General features: G+C 48.8%; 1 protein-coding gene across 1 annotated transcript; it reads left to right on the top strand.

Annotated features, from left to right (window-relative positions):
- The first annotated feature begins 533 nt into the window (after positions 1-533).
- Positions 534-9,860, top strand: klf5a (Kruppel like factor 5a). Its single transcript, XM_080017009.1, has 4 exons — positions 534-796; positions 1,805-2,918; positions 4,757-4,816; positions 7,456-9,860. Exons 1-4 carry the CDS (start codon positions 626-628, stop codon positions 7,632-7,634), a joined length of 1,524 nt encoding a protein of 507 aa, XP_079873135.1. The 5' UTR covers positions 534-625; the 3' UTR covers positions 7,635-9,860.
- Positions 9,861-13,813: the final 3,953 nt, after the last annotated feature.

A 13,813-nucleotide genomic window follows, 5' to 3' on the forward strand; every position in this document is an offset into this window, starting at 1 on the left:
TATCTATCTATCTGTCTGTCTGTCTGTCTGTCTGTCTATCTGTCTATCTGTCTGTCTATCTGTCTGTCTGTCTGTCTGTCTGTCTATCTATCCGTCTGTCTGTCTGTCTATCTGTCTGTCTGCCGGCTCCTCCCGTGCATTTCACCAACTGAATCGAATTGCACAAAGTGTCGGAAAAACCGAACGACTCTTTTTTTTTTTTTTTTGCACCGAACGACTCGCCGGGGACCGAATCCCCCCAAAAAGAGTCGAACCTCTCAGCGCCCGACCAGCGCCTTGGAGGGCCGGGCGTTCATTGACAGCGCCCCGCCCCGCCGCGCCGCTCGGCGATACAAAACCGCCCGACCCGCACACACACACAGGCAAACGCGCACACACACCCACCCGCCCGTACACATACAACCCCCCACACACACACACACACACACACACACACACACACACACGCAGCGAGATGAGCCGAGCGGAGGGGATGTAGCAGGCGGACCCGCGCTCCACTCCACTCCACTCCCACGACTCACGCTCCGCTGCCTTCGGACGATCCCGAACCGTAGGAGAAGACGTTTCCCCCCCGCCCCCCCCCCCCCGGAGCCGATCGAAGGTGCCCGCGCCGCAGAGGAGCTTCATGGCCGCGACACTGACGATGAGCGGCGGCGGCGGCCAGGAGGAGCCCTTCTACCCGCTGCTGAAAGCCGCCCTGCCCGACGGCGGCTTCTCCCTGGAGGAGTCCACCCTGTTCGGCCTGGACTCCGGCAAGATGGACCCGGAGAGGAGCGGACACAGCGAATACGCCCAGGTAACCGGATAGAAGGGGGACCCAAGTTGAATTTGTATTGATCTATTTATTATTATTATTATTATTATTATTATTATTATTATTATTATTATTATTATTATTATCACCCGGGGCGGGGTGGGGTGCGGCGGGGAAAGCGCCGGCGCGGGGACCCGCTCGCCGCCCGTCGCGCTTCGTTCGGATGGGCGTGGCGCGCCGAGGGCGTGGCCACTCGTACCACGCGTCCGTTCGGCCCCGGCGAGCGCACACCGCCGAGCGGGACGCGCGCCGGCCGCGTCGCGCTGCGTGGTACAAGTCACACACACGCACGCACGCGCGCGCGCGCGCTCAAGGCTGACCTCATGTTTATGTCCTGATCCGACTGTTCCATTACTGACGGACTGCTCTAATGCGCGACATGAATTATTTATGTGCGCACCAGCATGAATTAATGATGCATGTTTTGTGTCGAACACACACACACACACACACACACACACACACACACACACACACACACACACACACACACACACACACACGGTGTTTATTGTAATTATTAATAATATTGTTAATCCCATTATTAACACAAACATGAATTCGGCAGATCCTCGACCGCAGCCCTCCTAAAGCCGTCCACGCTTTGGCCTATAGTGGGTTTATGAGTTCAGCCTTGCAGGCGGAAAGGGAATGTAGCAGCTCTGCATCGATGACTACTTGATAAATGTTTTAGTGGTGACTCTCCTATCAAACCTTTTGTCTTCTCGGAATAGCGCCTCCGGACGGTTCAAGGGTGGCCATTCGAGTGGGGTCGGTTAACGGAGGGGCCGAGTTCGGACGCTGCCGACTTTATTTAGGCGGCTATTTTGCTCCGGAATGTCACAACTCTGTCGGTCGGCTTAATTTATTTTTTTATTTATATATATTTTCTTTACGAAGGCGGAGCGCTGGGTCTCCCTCGCTCCTCTCGCCCTGCCTCCCGTCTCACTCTCCCCGCCTTTTCCCTTCTCCCTCTTCCCCCCCTTCCAGACTAAGTGCGAGCTGGACAGGTATCTGTCCCAGCAGCCGCACCCGCACCCCTCGCCCGCCGAGCACCAGCACAAGTCACGGCGGGACAGCGCGTCCGTCGTCGACCAGTTCTTCGGCGACGACCAGGCGGTGGCTCCGTACACCCTCAACATGAACCTTTACCTCCCCGACGTCGCCTACCTGCGGATGGGCCTGTGTCGGCCGGTGCGCCCGCAGTCCCACGCGGGGCTGGTCCAAGTCAAAACGGAGGCCCCGTCCCCGCCCTTCTCCGCCCCGGCCCTCCACTCCCACTGCCCCCAAACGGGTGGCAGCGGCGGGACCATGGCCATGGAAACACCCACCATAAACATGACGTTGCAGGGCCTCCCGGACTTCACCAGTGTTTTTAGCCAAGCGGGAGGGGGCCACGACGGAGAACCCATGCCGGGGGTGTTTGTGAAACAGGAAGTCACGTCGCAGTTTGAGCAGCACCAACACCAACACCACAACCAGCACCACGACCACCATGACAACGGCGACTCGTTGTTTCAGCTGCTAAACTCTGACTTGGACCTCCACCATGGCAACATCATGGAGGCCCAAACACGGCCGCAGCAGCATGAGCAGACGCGGCACGCGGGCCCCTCGCCGATCCACACGCCCTTCCACGATTTGGCCGCGCCGCCCTCCGCCTTGCCGCCGGAGCCGGCCGCCAAGCACGGCTACGGCCTGAACGGCGGGGCCTACACCCACCCCCACCCCCATGCCCACGCCCACCCGCAGTTCCTTCAGCAGCAGGTGCCCTACCTGCCCCCCTCCCCGCCCAGCTCCGAGCCGGGCAGCCCCGACAGGCAGAAGGAGCTGCTCCACACCTTGTCTCCGCCGCCCTCCTACGCAGCCTCCATCGCCTCCAAGATGGCCAGCAGCAGCCCCGGCCTGGTCCCGGGCCCCGCCGGCTTGGCCCTGTCCCTCGCCGCCGGCGCAGCTCAGGTTCCGGGAGCCGCCACGGGCCTCCCCACCGCGGCGGCCCCGACCCCGGCCCCAGCCCAAGTCCATGCCGCCATGCCCGTCCGCTACAACCGCAGAAACAACCCCGATCTAGAGAAAAGACGGATCCACCACTGTGACTACCCAGGTTAGAAAAACCCTCGGGGATTTAAACTGGTGCCATTTGTTTTGGCAAGCTCCATTTTTATGTTGTGCTGTTCATGCCAAATGATCAGATTAAAAAGAAAAAAAAAAATCCAGCTAAGAACAAAGGCATTTTTAATCCAATTATATGTTCCATTTTATAGGTCCGTCAGTGATTAAATCTACTTGCCATACTAATGCTTGCAGATTTTTGTTTTTATTTTTTGGAAGCAGGAAATATAATCATCCAGCGTGAGATCACTCACTACACTTTAATCAACTGGTTGGTGCAGAAACAGCTTTGCTGTTATTATCATGCCTTTACAGGCGGATTTTTGAAACGCCGCTGTTTTTTTTTGTTTGTTTTTTTTCCCTCCCCTTCCCCCCTGCTTGTTGCTTTGAAGAGAGCGTCGGCACGGTAACCGCCGCGTGAAAGTGAGTTTGCCGGCCGGGCTTCAGCGCTGCTCTGTCACGAAACAATAATGTCTACACTTTAACCTAACGATCCAGACGACCGCGCGCTTACGGGAGGAGAGACGCATTTTGAAAGATTGCTCACGTCAATCTCCTTTTCCATCTCGCGTCTCGCTTGTCTTCAGTGTTGGGGCGCGCGCGCACACACACACACACACACACACACACACACTTTTTAAACTTCCTCTTGCCTTTAAACAGCCCTTCCGGGGATCATTTGTGTGAGAGCTGGACCTCGCAGAGGAGAGCTGAACGTACACACATTGGATCTATATGATGTGCAGCTACTTGTAGGACATGTAATGTCAACTAGCCCAAGGCACGGTGTGAAATTGGCTTAGAGGAGCCTCCCCCGGCGTGTTGACACATGTCTGTGCATACACACCGCCCAATTGGACGTTTATAACTTACCCCGATTGCGACGAGAGACGTTGTGGCAGATTATTCTTATCTACACTGACTGGATAAGTCCTGTATCAAATGTGCATTACTTGCCACCGAGCGTTTTCCGTCTATTTCGGCTTTGTACAAAATGTTTAGACCGGAATAAGTTCTTACGTTATTCCGTCTTTTGCCATAAAATGTTGTGGTAATTTTGAGGAGATTTGGAAGAAACGGCTTTCTTTGGTGCAGTCTTTTGAATGCAAAAGCACTATATATATATATATATATATATATATATATATATATATATATATATATATATATATAAAATCTCATTTCCTTTTTCCATTTTTAACAAAAGAAAAATGAATGACGTCCAATGAGGCTCAAGTCATGATCTTCAACTTTTGTTGTTTGGGAATAAGCATGAAAATAGTTGATCAATTTATCAATTTAAGACTTATAATTTAAGGTATATGAAAAGCACAGCTCAACAAAATGTCAACAACTCAGTCCTGTGTTCCCCAATGGGAGATGAAACTGCCGTTTAAAGTGGTACACCGGGGAAAGACCCTCTTTGTGACTCAGTCGCAGAGCCTTGAGGCCCCGCCCCCCGCTGGCTCACTGTTCGCTTGTTTATTCAAAGTTTATTAATATGACACGTGTCCCGTGTCCAAATTTCACCAAATTCGACACCGCACGCCCAAGTGTGAAGTACTTCGGATGAACTGGTGTCGAGATAATAGAAGGACATACATACATATACATACAGACGGACGGACGGACGGAGATCCCTTCCCTTAGAGTTAGATTAATGATACAAATACTTGAGACGTCTTGAGTTGATAAGGTCTGACTGCCCGTGAGTCGGTAAACCTCGTGCACAGTATGCCAACCTAGACTGTGAAACCCTTTTCGGTGGCACTTTTTAGCTCCCGTATTTGGGAATTTATCGAATGAAATGTGTTTATCTGTCATTTCCAGGCTGCAAAAAGGTCTACACCAAGTCGTCACATCTGAAGGCCCACCTCAGGACTCACACGGGTAAGGCAGTCGCCAAACTAACTTGTAGGCTTCTCTTTTTGGAAAATGCCCTCGTTCAAAAAAAAAAAAAAAAAAAAAAAAAATGATGTTGCCCATGTGCCTCATATTTCAGAACACACTGGCACCATGTTGCTAGGCAGAGTGTTGTGTTCTTGGCATGTGTGTGTAAGCCTATCCTACCCCATTCCCACCCGTGGCCCAATATACTATTCCATTAAACAGGTGGACGTCACACACACTCCTGCCAGTGCCAGTGTACGACTGTCTGCGTGGCTGCTGCTGCTGCTGACTCCCAGTTCCTGTTCGAACCTCGCTCTTTAAAATATGTCACTCTTCTGCGAGTAGTTGGACTCGGCTCCTACAGTACAAATACTGTGTGTGTGTGTGTGTGTGTGTGTGTGTGTGTGTGTGTGTGTGTGTGTGTGTGTGTGTGTGTGTGTGTGTGTGTGTGTGTGTGTGTGTGTGTGTGTGTGTGTGTGTGTGTGTGTGTGTGTGTGTGTGTGTGGCGGCGCACTGATTGAGAAGACAAGGAAAAAGAGCCTCCGATCCCCTTCGCTCTCACATGTCCAGGTTCCTAGAGGGGTTCTTTCTATCTCTCTCCCTGTTGCATTTTGAGTTAAGTCAACAAACAAGTGGTTAGGTGTTGGGCCCCACCTCAGGACAGCTATCAAAACAAAGCTTCTGTTGATAGCCACGCATTCCTCTATCATCCCGATGCGCGCGCACACGTAAACTCTCAGCGGCTCGTGTGTGTGTGTGTGTGTGTGTGTGTGTGTGTGTGTGTGCTGCATGTTGCAAACATGACAGACAGGGGCGTCGCTCTGCTGCAGGCTGATCACTGCGATGAAGCCGTTTACAAACCGCAGCATTACAAACACCAGCACATTAACAAAAAAAAAAAAAAAAAGTGACGCTGCCATCTCCTCGGATACTCCCACATGCTCAATCAAAAAACAATTCAATAAAATCATGTTTTTCCGCTTTATTATTATTATTAATTGTTTTTTTGTTCGCTATCGCCAGCCCCGCCCGGGCCTCCCCCCTCTGAATCTCATGCACGTACACTCGGAGAGGTGCACACCTGTCAGTAGGCAGCGTGAGATGATTCCTAATGCGTTTGAGCCCCGTTGGGAGTCCCCACTCTAATCCCCATCAACATCCATTACTCTGATTGTGTGTGTGTGTGTGTGTGTGTGTGTGTGTGTGTGTGTGTGTGTGTGTGTGTGTGTGTGTGTGTGTGTGTGTGTGTGTGTGTGTGTGTGTGTGTGTGTGTGTGTGTGTGTGTGTGTGTGTGTGTGTGTGTGTGTGTTCCCACCCTTTTATGCTCTCTCTTTTCTTTCTCATTTCATCTCCCTCCAGTGTGCTGTGGAGAGTTCTTTTGTTTTGTTTTTTTTGTCTGGTTTTGTTTGGGGGATTTTTTTTTTTTTTTTTTTTTTTTTTTTTGGTTTTCTTTTTCCCTCCGAGGCCTTTACGGGTTCATTTCGTAATGACTTGTTCACCTGTTTACCCGGGCCGTGGTCCGTCCGATGGGCGGGCGGGAGCAGGGAGGGCCGTCTGCAACCGCCTATTCGAAGCCGAGGCGTAGGTCCGTCGGGTTTTTTAACCTGAGAATGAAAACGTGCCCTGGCCGTGGAAACGGGGCCCAAGACGCCGATTCCAAACAAAAAGAACGAGGGACGGCGCGGGCAAGGGCGCAGGGCCGCCCGTGGGAAAACTGGGTGGATGATGACTGTCTTACTGACAGCGATTATGTCCGCCCTTTGTGAACGCCCGGCTGTCAGGCAGCCGGGCGTTCCAGTCGAGCCTGTTCTCCTGGTTCCTCCGCCTGGCCCCACGAGCGCTCTCATGGAACTGTCTTTTGGGATTTCTACCCAATGTTTCTGCTTTATTCTTATAAATGTTGTCTTTTATTTATTTTTTATTTCTGTAACTTTTCCTGGAAGTCCGCCTTGAAGATCCCCCCCCTCACTGATTAACACGCCGTCGGCAGCGATAACCTCGCACCACGTGCCGAGACACCTCGTTGCTCAGGCGCTCGGGCATGACTGCGCTTGATCCATCGCTTAATCTCCGGAAAACCCACATCGGTCATGATCATTTTGTGACAATTTTTTAGTGTGGTTTATTACATTTCGTTCCATCTCATTGCCAGAGAGGCTTTGAGAAGTTTCGTCTGATACCAGGGCTCTTATGAAGGTCCTTGAGGTGCTTGAATTTCGTCCTCACGAATTGCAATATTGGAATACCTTGAAAATAGTCCCTATCCGTAAAACAATAAAAGTTTTCCAGAATCCCTTTTACAGCATAGATGATGCAGGGAAATGTACATTAAATCCAACATGGTTGGTAAAGGACACTTATAATGACAATGATATTAATATTAGATATGCTAATATAATGGACAATGAGACTAAGATTATATTATATTTTAATTAATAAAGATCACATTGAAAATATATTATATCTGTTTTGCATTCCTTAAAGTTGAGAAAAATAACGCTTAAAAAAAAAAAAGCACCTGGAAGTCTTGAATTTTGTCATAGGCAGTATGAACCCTGTGATAACTACTGGGTTTCCTTGCTCTCTTTCGTGGTGGGCGATCCTAACCTCTCCCTCCGTGTCGTCTGGCTTCCTCTCAGGTGAGAAGCCGTACAGGTGCACGTGGGACGGCTGCGACTGGCGCTTTGCCCGCTCCGACGAGCTGACCCGCCACTACCGCAAGCACACGGGCGCCAAACCCTTCCAGTGTGGCGTCTGCTCCCGCTCCTTCTCCCGCTCCGACCACCTGGCGCTGCACATGAAGAGACACCAGAACTAACACACGCGTGCGCGCACACACACACACACACACACACACACACACACACACACACACACACACACACACACACACACACACACACACACACACACACACACACACACACACACACACACACACGTTATGTCAAGCAGCCACACCGAAAGAAATGGGTGAAAGGCTACATCTGCCATGATGTGTAAGGGAAACCCGGCGCCGCCAGGCGCTCCAACGGTGTTGTCCCGTTTAAAAACAACTTTTTAACGGAGAGACGATTGGTTTGGTGAGTGGAATTTGTAAAGACAAGGAATTGGGGGCGAAAATCCCCAGTCCCTCAACCACCAGGTACATGTACCTTTGATTTCCTTTTGGCAAGACTGCGAAAAAAAGAAAAAGTTACCAAATACGGCAAAAAAAAAAAAAAAAAAAAAAGGGTTCTCTCATTTGTGTTCCCACTCAGTTAGAACTGGCCACATTGATTATGACTGGAAAGAAAGCACTTAAAATGTATTAAGCTTACACAGCTTAAGCTGTGTTCTAACTCTTAGAACTGGCTTTATGATTGTTTTTTTTTTCCATCTATATAAAAGGGATGTTTTTTTTGTTTAAAATTTTCTTGATAAGCTAGCACAGCCAAATGATTGTTTACTTCTTTTTATTTCGTTTTTTGAACTTTTTTTTTTTCTTTGTTTGTTTCTGTAACTGGAAATCGACAAGGTTTTTTTTAGTTTTTTTTTTTTACCAAAAAAAACAACCTTTGGTTTGCACTTGAAATGCCGTCACCGGAACAACGGCCGTTTCTAATGGATTTGTTTTCACGGAACACGCAATTCACCGATTGTCCCTCTCTACATATTAAAAATGTAAGGCTTGTTCTAATCCCGAGAGAGGGAGATACGGGAGGGGATAGAGGAAGGGAGAGGGCTGGAGGGATGAATAAAGGGAAAGATTTCAGAATGTAGAGGGAGAGTGAGAGAGAGGAGACATGAGGAACATTGAGAATTGGAGGCGGAAGGTTGATAATGAGCCGCAGCATGTGATTCGAGTTGTTTTTTTTTTTTTGTTTTTGTTTTTTTTTGTGTTCTGATGGACATTCAACTCGCATGTGGAACTCATAATCATTCCTCTAGACCAGGGGTGTCAAATGAATAGTCCGGTCCGACGACTCGCAAATTCGTTTTTTGTTTTTTTTCAGTTTTTACTATCCATACGTGTATGGAAACGACTGAATCGACCACAGCGGAGTTGAGGTCTCTTAATACATTCAGAGTCAATGTAGTTCAAGAAATGAAAATGTGTAAAGTGAAAACACTTCGTAGGACACCAAGAAGACGCCTCGGCGGCTCGCGGTCACGACCCGACGCGACGACTCCGCCAGGCGACCTAAAATGGCTCCGACATCCCTGCCCTAGACCGAATAAAGAGCTTAAAAAAAATAATAATAAAAAAAAAAATAAGTGTCTGGATTTGAAAAGGTGGACGCCCATGAAGAGAGTCTCAGAGAGGGGGGAAAACAAAAAAAAAAAAAACACTTCGCCCGACGTCTGTCCGGGGTTTGGCCCCGGGTAACGTTCCGTCACCGACCGCGCTTTTTGTTAAAAAGTGCCTCCTTCACTGGTTTTGATTGACGCATCTGACGTATTGTTTTTCCAATCGAGAGTAGCACAGGTATGTGATCAATCGTCTTTTCTCCACCTTGGAACACGGTGCTCTGTCTTACTTCTCTCAGATTGACTGTGATCGTCTGTGGTACACGCCTAAATTGTCCCTGTTTTTTTACGTCCACTCTCACTTTGATTTCTCCTGCATCTCTGGCTGTGTCTGTTCATCGGCAAAAGATAATATAGCACTGTTAATGTATCATGGTAAATTTGACTATTTATTGATCGCGTAGGAGTGGGGTCCAACCGGATCGCCCATTTCTCCCCAACTAAAATGCCTTAATGTAAATATATGCACTGTAAATATCAATTGATTTCTTTTTTTTCCATCTCTTTTTATTTGTCCTTTTTGTAAACAAACGGGCGTTTGCGAGGAAAACGCCCTTCATCCAAAAACTATTTGAGCCTTTTTTTCTTAATTTTGAAAGATATTTTGATGCCATGGTTTTTATATTGTCCTTTTTGAACAATCTGTTTTGTAGTTTCTTTCTTTTTTTTTTTCTTTCTTTTTTTTTTTTTTTTTTTTTTTTTTTTAAATCTTCCAAAGACAAAAGTTGTTCTTCGTCAACTGATTGAAGCAAATTCTAATAAAGTCAACTGACACTTTTACTGATGTGCTGTTTTTAATGTGATTGAGATGGGGTCATTGTTTTTGGTGTTCGCTCAGGAGCAGGTGCTCTTATTTCGAAGGCGCCGGCGTGTTCGCAATGTCGAGTTTTTCGGTGAATCTTTACATTTAATACGTTGATGAAAACGTAGAGTCGGGTCATTTCAGGGAAACGACTATTGCGTCTCGTTCGTGTGTAATCTAAACGAATGGCTGAGAAACAGCATTGCTAATTTGACGGTCATTAGTCAATCGTGTACTATTTAACTGCGCTGCACCTTTAAGACAAAAAAAGAAATTAAGATACATCACAATATTATAATGAACCCAGATATCCCAGATGATCTAGCCACAAGATCAACATTATATCGATTATATCAGCCAGGCCTCGCGATCCTCCGCTTTCCAGAGAACATACAGTGCAGGGCGTGGTCGTTCGCATCGCTGGAAACCGACCCGAAGCAGGTTTTGGGGGAGCGTTTCAGATTTGGAATCAGAATCAATTTAATTTGCCAGGTTCATTTACATAAACTGGGAATTTGTTCTGGTGAGGTTTGCGTGACTCTACGGACGATTAGCATTTGTAAAACGCCTAACAGTCTGGGGGGGGGGGGGGGGAGAAAAACGGGGGGATAAAAATAATAAAAACTGAATAAAAAGCAAAGTGAAAATAAGAAAGATGTTATACAATACAAAATAAAAGTACATTTTTTTCAAGTTTGCGAGATGGCACAGGGCGACGATGGTTTCGGCCAAGCGAGACAACGGATGCGGAACGCAAAGAGAATGGAACGGAGGGGAAAATCTGCGTCGGGGGAGGAGCGGGAGGTGGAGGAGGGCGGAGGGGAGAGGAACCGCCGGTAACCTGCAGCACCCTCGCTGATCAGCAAACAATAGGCCTTTGATATCGTAGCAGGACACAATGGACAAGAAAATAAATTTGACCATCAGTCAGGAACTAGGACACACATATGGATGGAGAACACACGCGCGCACACACACACACACACACACACACACACACACACACAGACACGCACACGCGCACACACACAACACACACAACACACAACATATGTTCTTGGTTTAAGTCATAAATGTGACCTGGGGTCTCAATTGTAATCTACCTCAGATGTCAGCGGATGGAGAGAGAGAGAGAGAGAGAGAGAGAGAGAGAGAGAGAGAGTGGGAGACGAGAGAGGGGGAATGGAGAGCAATCTAAACAAAAGGGATCTCTGGGGGGCGCCCCGATCGACCACTTCCGTCCTCCTCCTCCCACACCTTTCCTCCTCCGCTCAGCGCTTTCTTTCCTTTTTTTAGGTCACGTCATTTTATTTTCTCGCTTTCTTCTCCTCCTCCTCCCCCCCCCCCCCTCCCCCGCTCCTCTCTCCTCCCTGGTGGGAAGCCTTGGACGGGGAGGGTCCACGGGCGGCGCGGCGGAGGTCAGAGTGGACGCCGTTCTCATAACCTGAGTCTCCCTTCTTCTCTCCGGCCCGTCCCGCCGCCTCCGAGCGAGCGGGGAGGTGAGGGGAGGAACGGTGGAAAGTTGGGAAACTCTCGCTGTCAGAGAGGTGGAGGAGAAGCCTCTGGAAAGGACTCACACACGCACTCGCACACACACACACGCGCACGCGCGCGCACACACACACATACACAGAAGCACACGAACACATTTTCTTGTGTTAGTTGTCAAGGTGAGGACCCGTGTTCCTGGTGCACTTGTAAACCCCAAAAAACAAGTCAATTCGAAGGCTGGTCCTCACAACTATCGCAAAACACACACACACGCACGCACGCACGCACACGCGCACACACGCACACACACACACACACACACACACACACACACACACACACACACACACAGCGGTGAGTGGGAGCTACTGGTTCATGTTCTAGAGTAAATTCATGTCACACATCTGGAAGAAGGCTCCTGTCGACTCCACCCTCTGCTGCGCTGCGTTGGTGTGATTCCCAGTTCTCCCCTGAATGCGTGTGTGTGTGTGTGTGTGTGTGTGTGTGTGTGTGTGTGTGTCTGTGTGTGTGTGTGTGTGTGTAGGTGTAATGTTTCCAGTACTGTTCTCTTGGAACAGACCACCCACTCAGAAGACCAATACAATGATCACGGGGGAGCCAGGACAGACACACACACACACACACACACACACACACACACACACACACACACACACACACATGCACACACACGCAAATACACACACACACACACACACGAAAACGTCGTCCAAAGTCAACCCTTATTCTCAGAATAGAACATGTTTATCGGAGATAAGGTGGCGGTCCAGCGCACATGTTAAAACAAAGTTTAAGATAATATCTGAAAAAAACGTCAGTCCCCTCCAACATCGCATTTGCACTTCATAAACGCTCCCATCGCATTGAATAATATCTCCTGAAATACGAAAAAACCCCGACCGGAGATAACCTCCACACCGTGTAGCGGTAGAGGAAGGACCTGCCGCTTCGGACGGGATGCTGGAGGTATCCGGGGCGTGACTTTGTTTCATTAAAAATAGCAGTGCGACACCTGACACCAGACGCTCAGCAGAAAAACGCGTTCCCCGAGCGCCTCCCGCGTCACCCGCCGGCGCTTTACGGGCCCCGAACAAACGCACCCCTATGGGTCCCGACGCATGCGCGGGGAAATCAAGCTTTTCGCGCGCAACGGAACCCAACGGAAAGAGAAATTGAAAATAACAGAGGGTTAAAAAAAATAAAATAAAATTGCGGCTTTGAGCGATTCTGGCAGGTTTGAGCAAGGACTTGACCTCCGGCTCAGAGGTTGAAATTCCTTGACATTTCTTTTTCACCTATTTATTTTACTGTCCAGTGATGATAATATCCCCATGTCTCTCCAGATAAAAGGATCGGCCCCGGCGCGGAGTTTCAACCCCGCTCGACAAATGATTAATAGGAGCAAGGTGATGAATGGGACAAGAACAGAAAAAACAAAACCAACAATAATCTCAGGTCAACGCGGTTTCCGATAAATGCCTTCTCAGAAGGGCCAATCCGCTAATAATTGAGCTTTTTACTCCAACTCTCCCAGAAATCTGCGACGCGTTGATCGCTCCGGGGCCAATGGGGCGGCAGCCGTTCTCTGGGTGGAATCCACCGCGCTGGAAAACAGGTTCAAAGGACAAAGCCATTAGGCCTTTTCCCATATCATACAAATATCTCTGTCAATACACCTGCGAAACACTCATTGTGACACCCCCGGTGGGTGGAGGGTCCGGCCCTTCAGCGCGCACCACAAACTCCCTTTGCTTTCACGCCGGAATATAGGAGCCGGCGGCTTTATCCAAGGCGTTCTCGTTTATTCGGAGGGAAGCGGCTCAGCACCTACCCGGGCGGCGGAGGAGGCGAACGAGCACGTTTATTCACTCAATCAAGGCTGTTTGCCCAACACTGACTTCTCCGCCATCAGGCCGTAATGACAACTCCCTGACTAAACATTTAACTGTTCCTCGTCTCTCTCTCGCTGCGTTTTTTTGCTTGGCACTCACGTTGCGTTGCGACCGGAAGTTCACATGCACCGCCCTCAAATATATATATACATGTATATACTGTGTTCAGTCTAGAACATATTGTGTGTAATCTCGGGTGCGTTGCACTGACATTTCACTGCATATATGTATGAAAGTATGTATATGTATGTGACGAATAAACCTCTTGACATGTACGTGGGGCTGGGCGATAAATCATAAAACATCGATATATTATCGATATAACATCGATATCGTGACATGAGTTTATAATGCGGCCTGGGGTCTGGATCGTAGTAATATTGCGACACAGTCACGATGACGCCTCTTCCCGCTCTTAAAGGCTGTTTTAAAGTCTGTCACAACATCACTCATGATTGTTTTTTCAAACTAGTGTTCTTGTGTGCAAATGTCTTGTGAAGG

The sequence above is a fragment of the Zeus faber genome (genome assembly GCF_960531495.2).
Source record: "Zeus faber genome assembly, chromosome: 16".
Lineage (NCBI taxonomy): Eukaryota > Metazoa > Chordata > Actinopteri > Zeiformes > Zeidae > Zeus > Zeus faber.

What these genes read in the sequence shown, in the direction of transcription:
- klf5a (XM_080017009.1), top strand. Translation starts at nt 626, where the DNA reads ATGGCCGCGACACTGACGATGAGCGGCGGCGGCGGCCAGGAGGAGCCC. An exon ending in GACACAGCGAATACGCCCAG is followed by an intron (nt 797 to 1,804) that starts GTAACCGGATAG and finishes CCCCCCTTCCAG; the next exon opens with ACTAAGTGCGAGCTGGACAG. An exon ending in CCACCACTGTGACTACCCAG is followed by an intron (nt 2,919 to 4,756) that starts GTTAGAAAAACC and finishes TGTCATTTCCAG; the next exon opens with GCTGCAAAAAGGTCTACACC.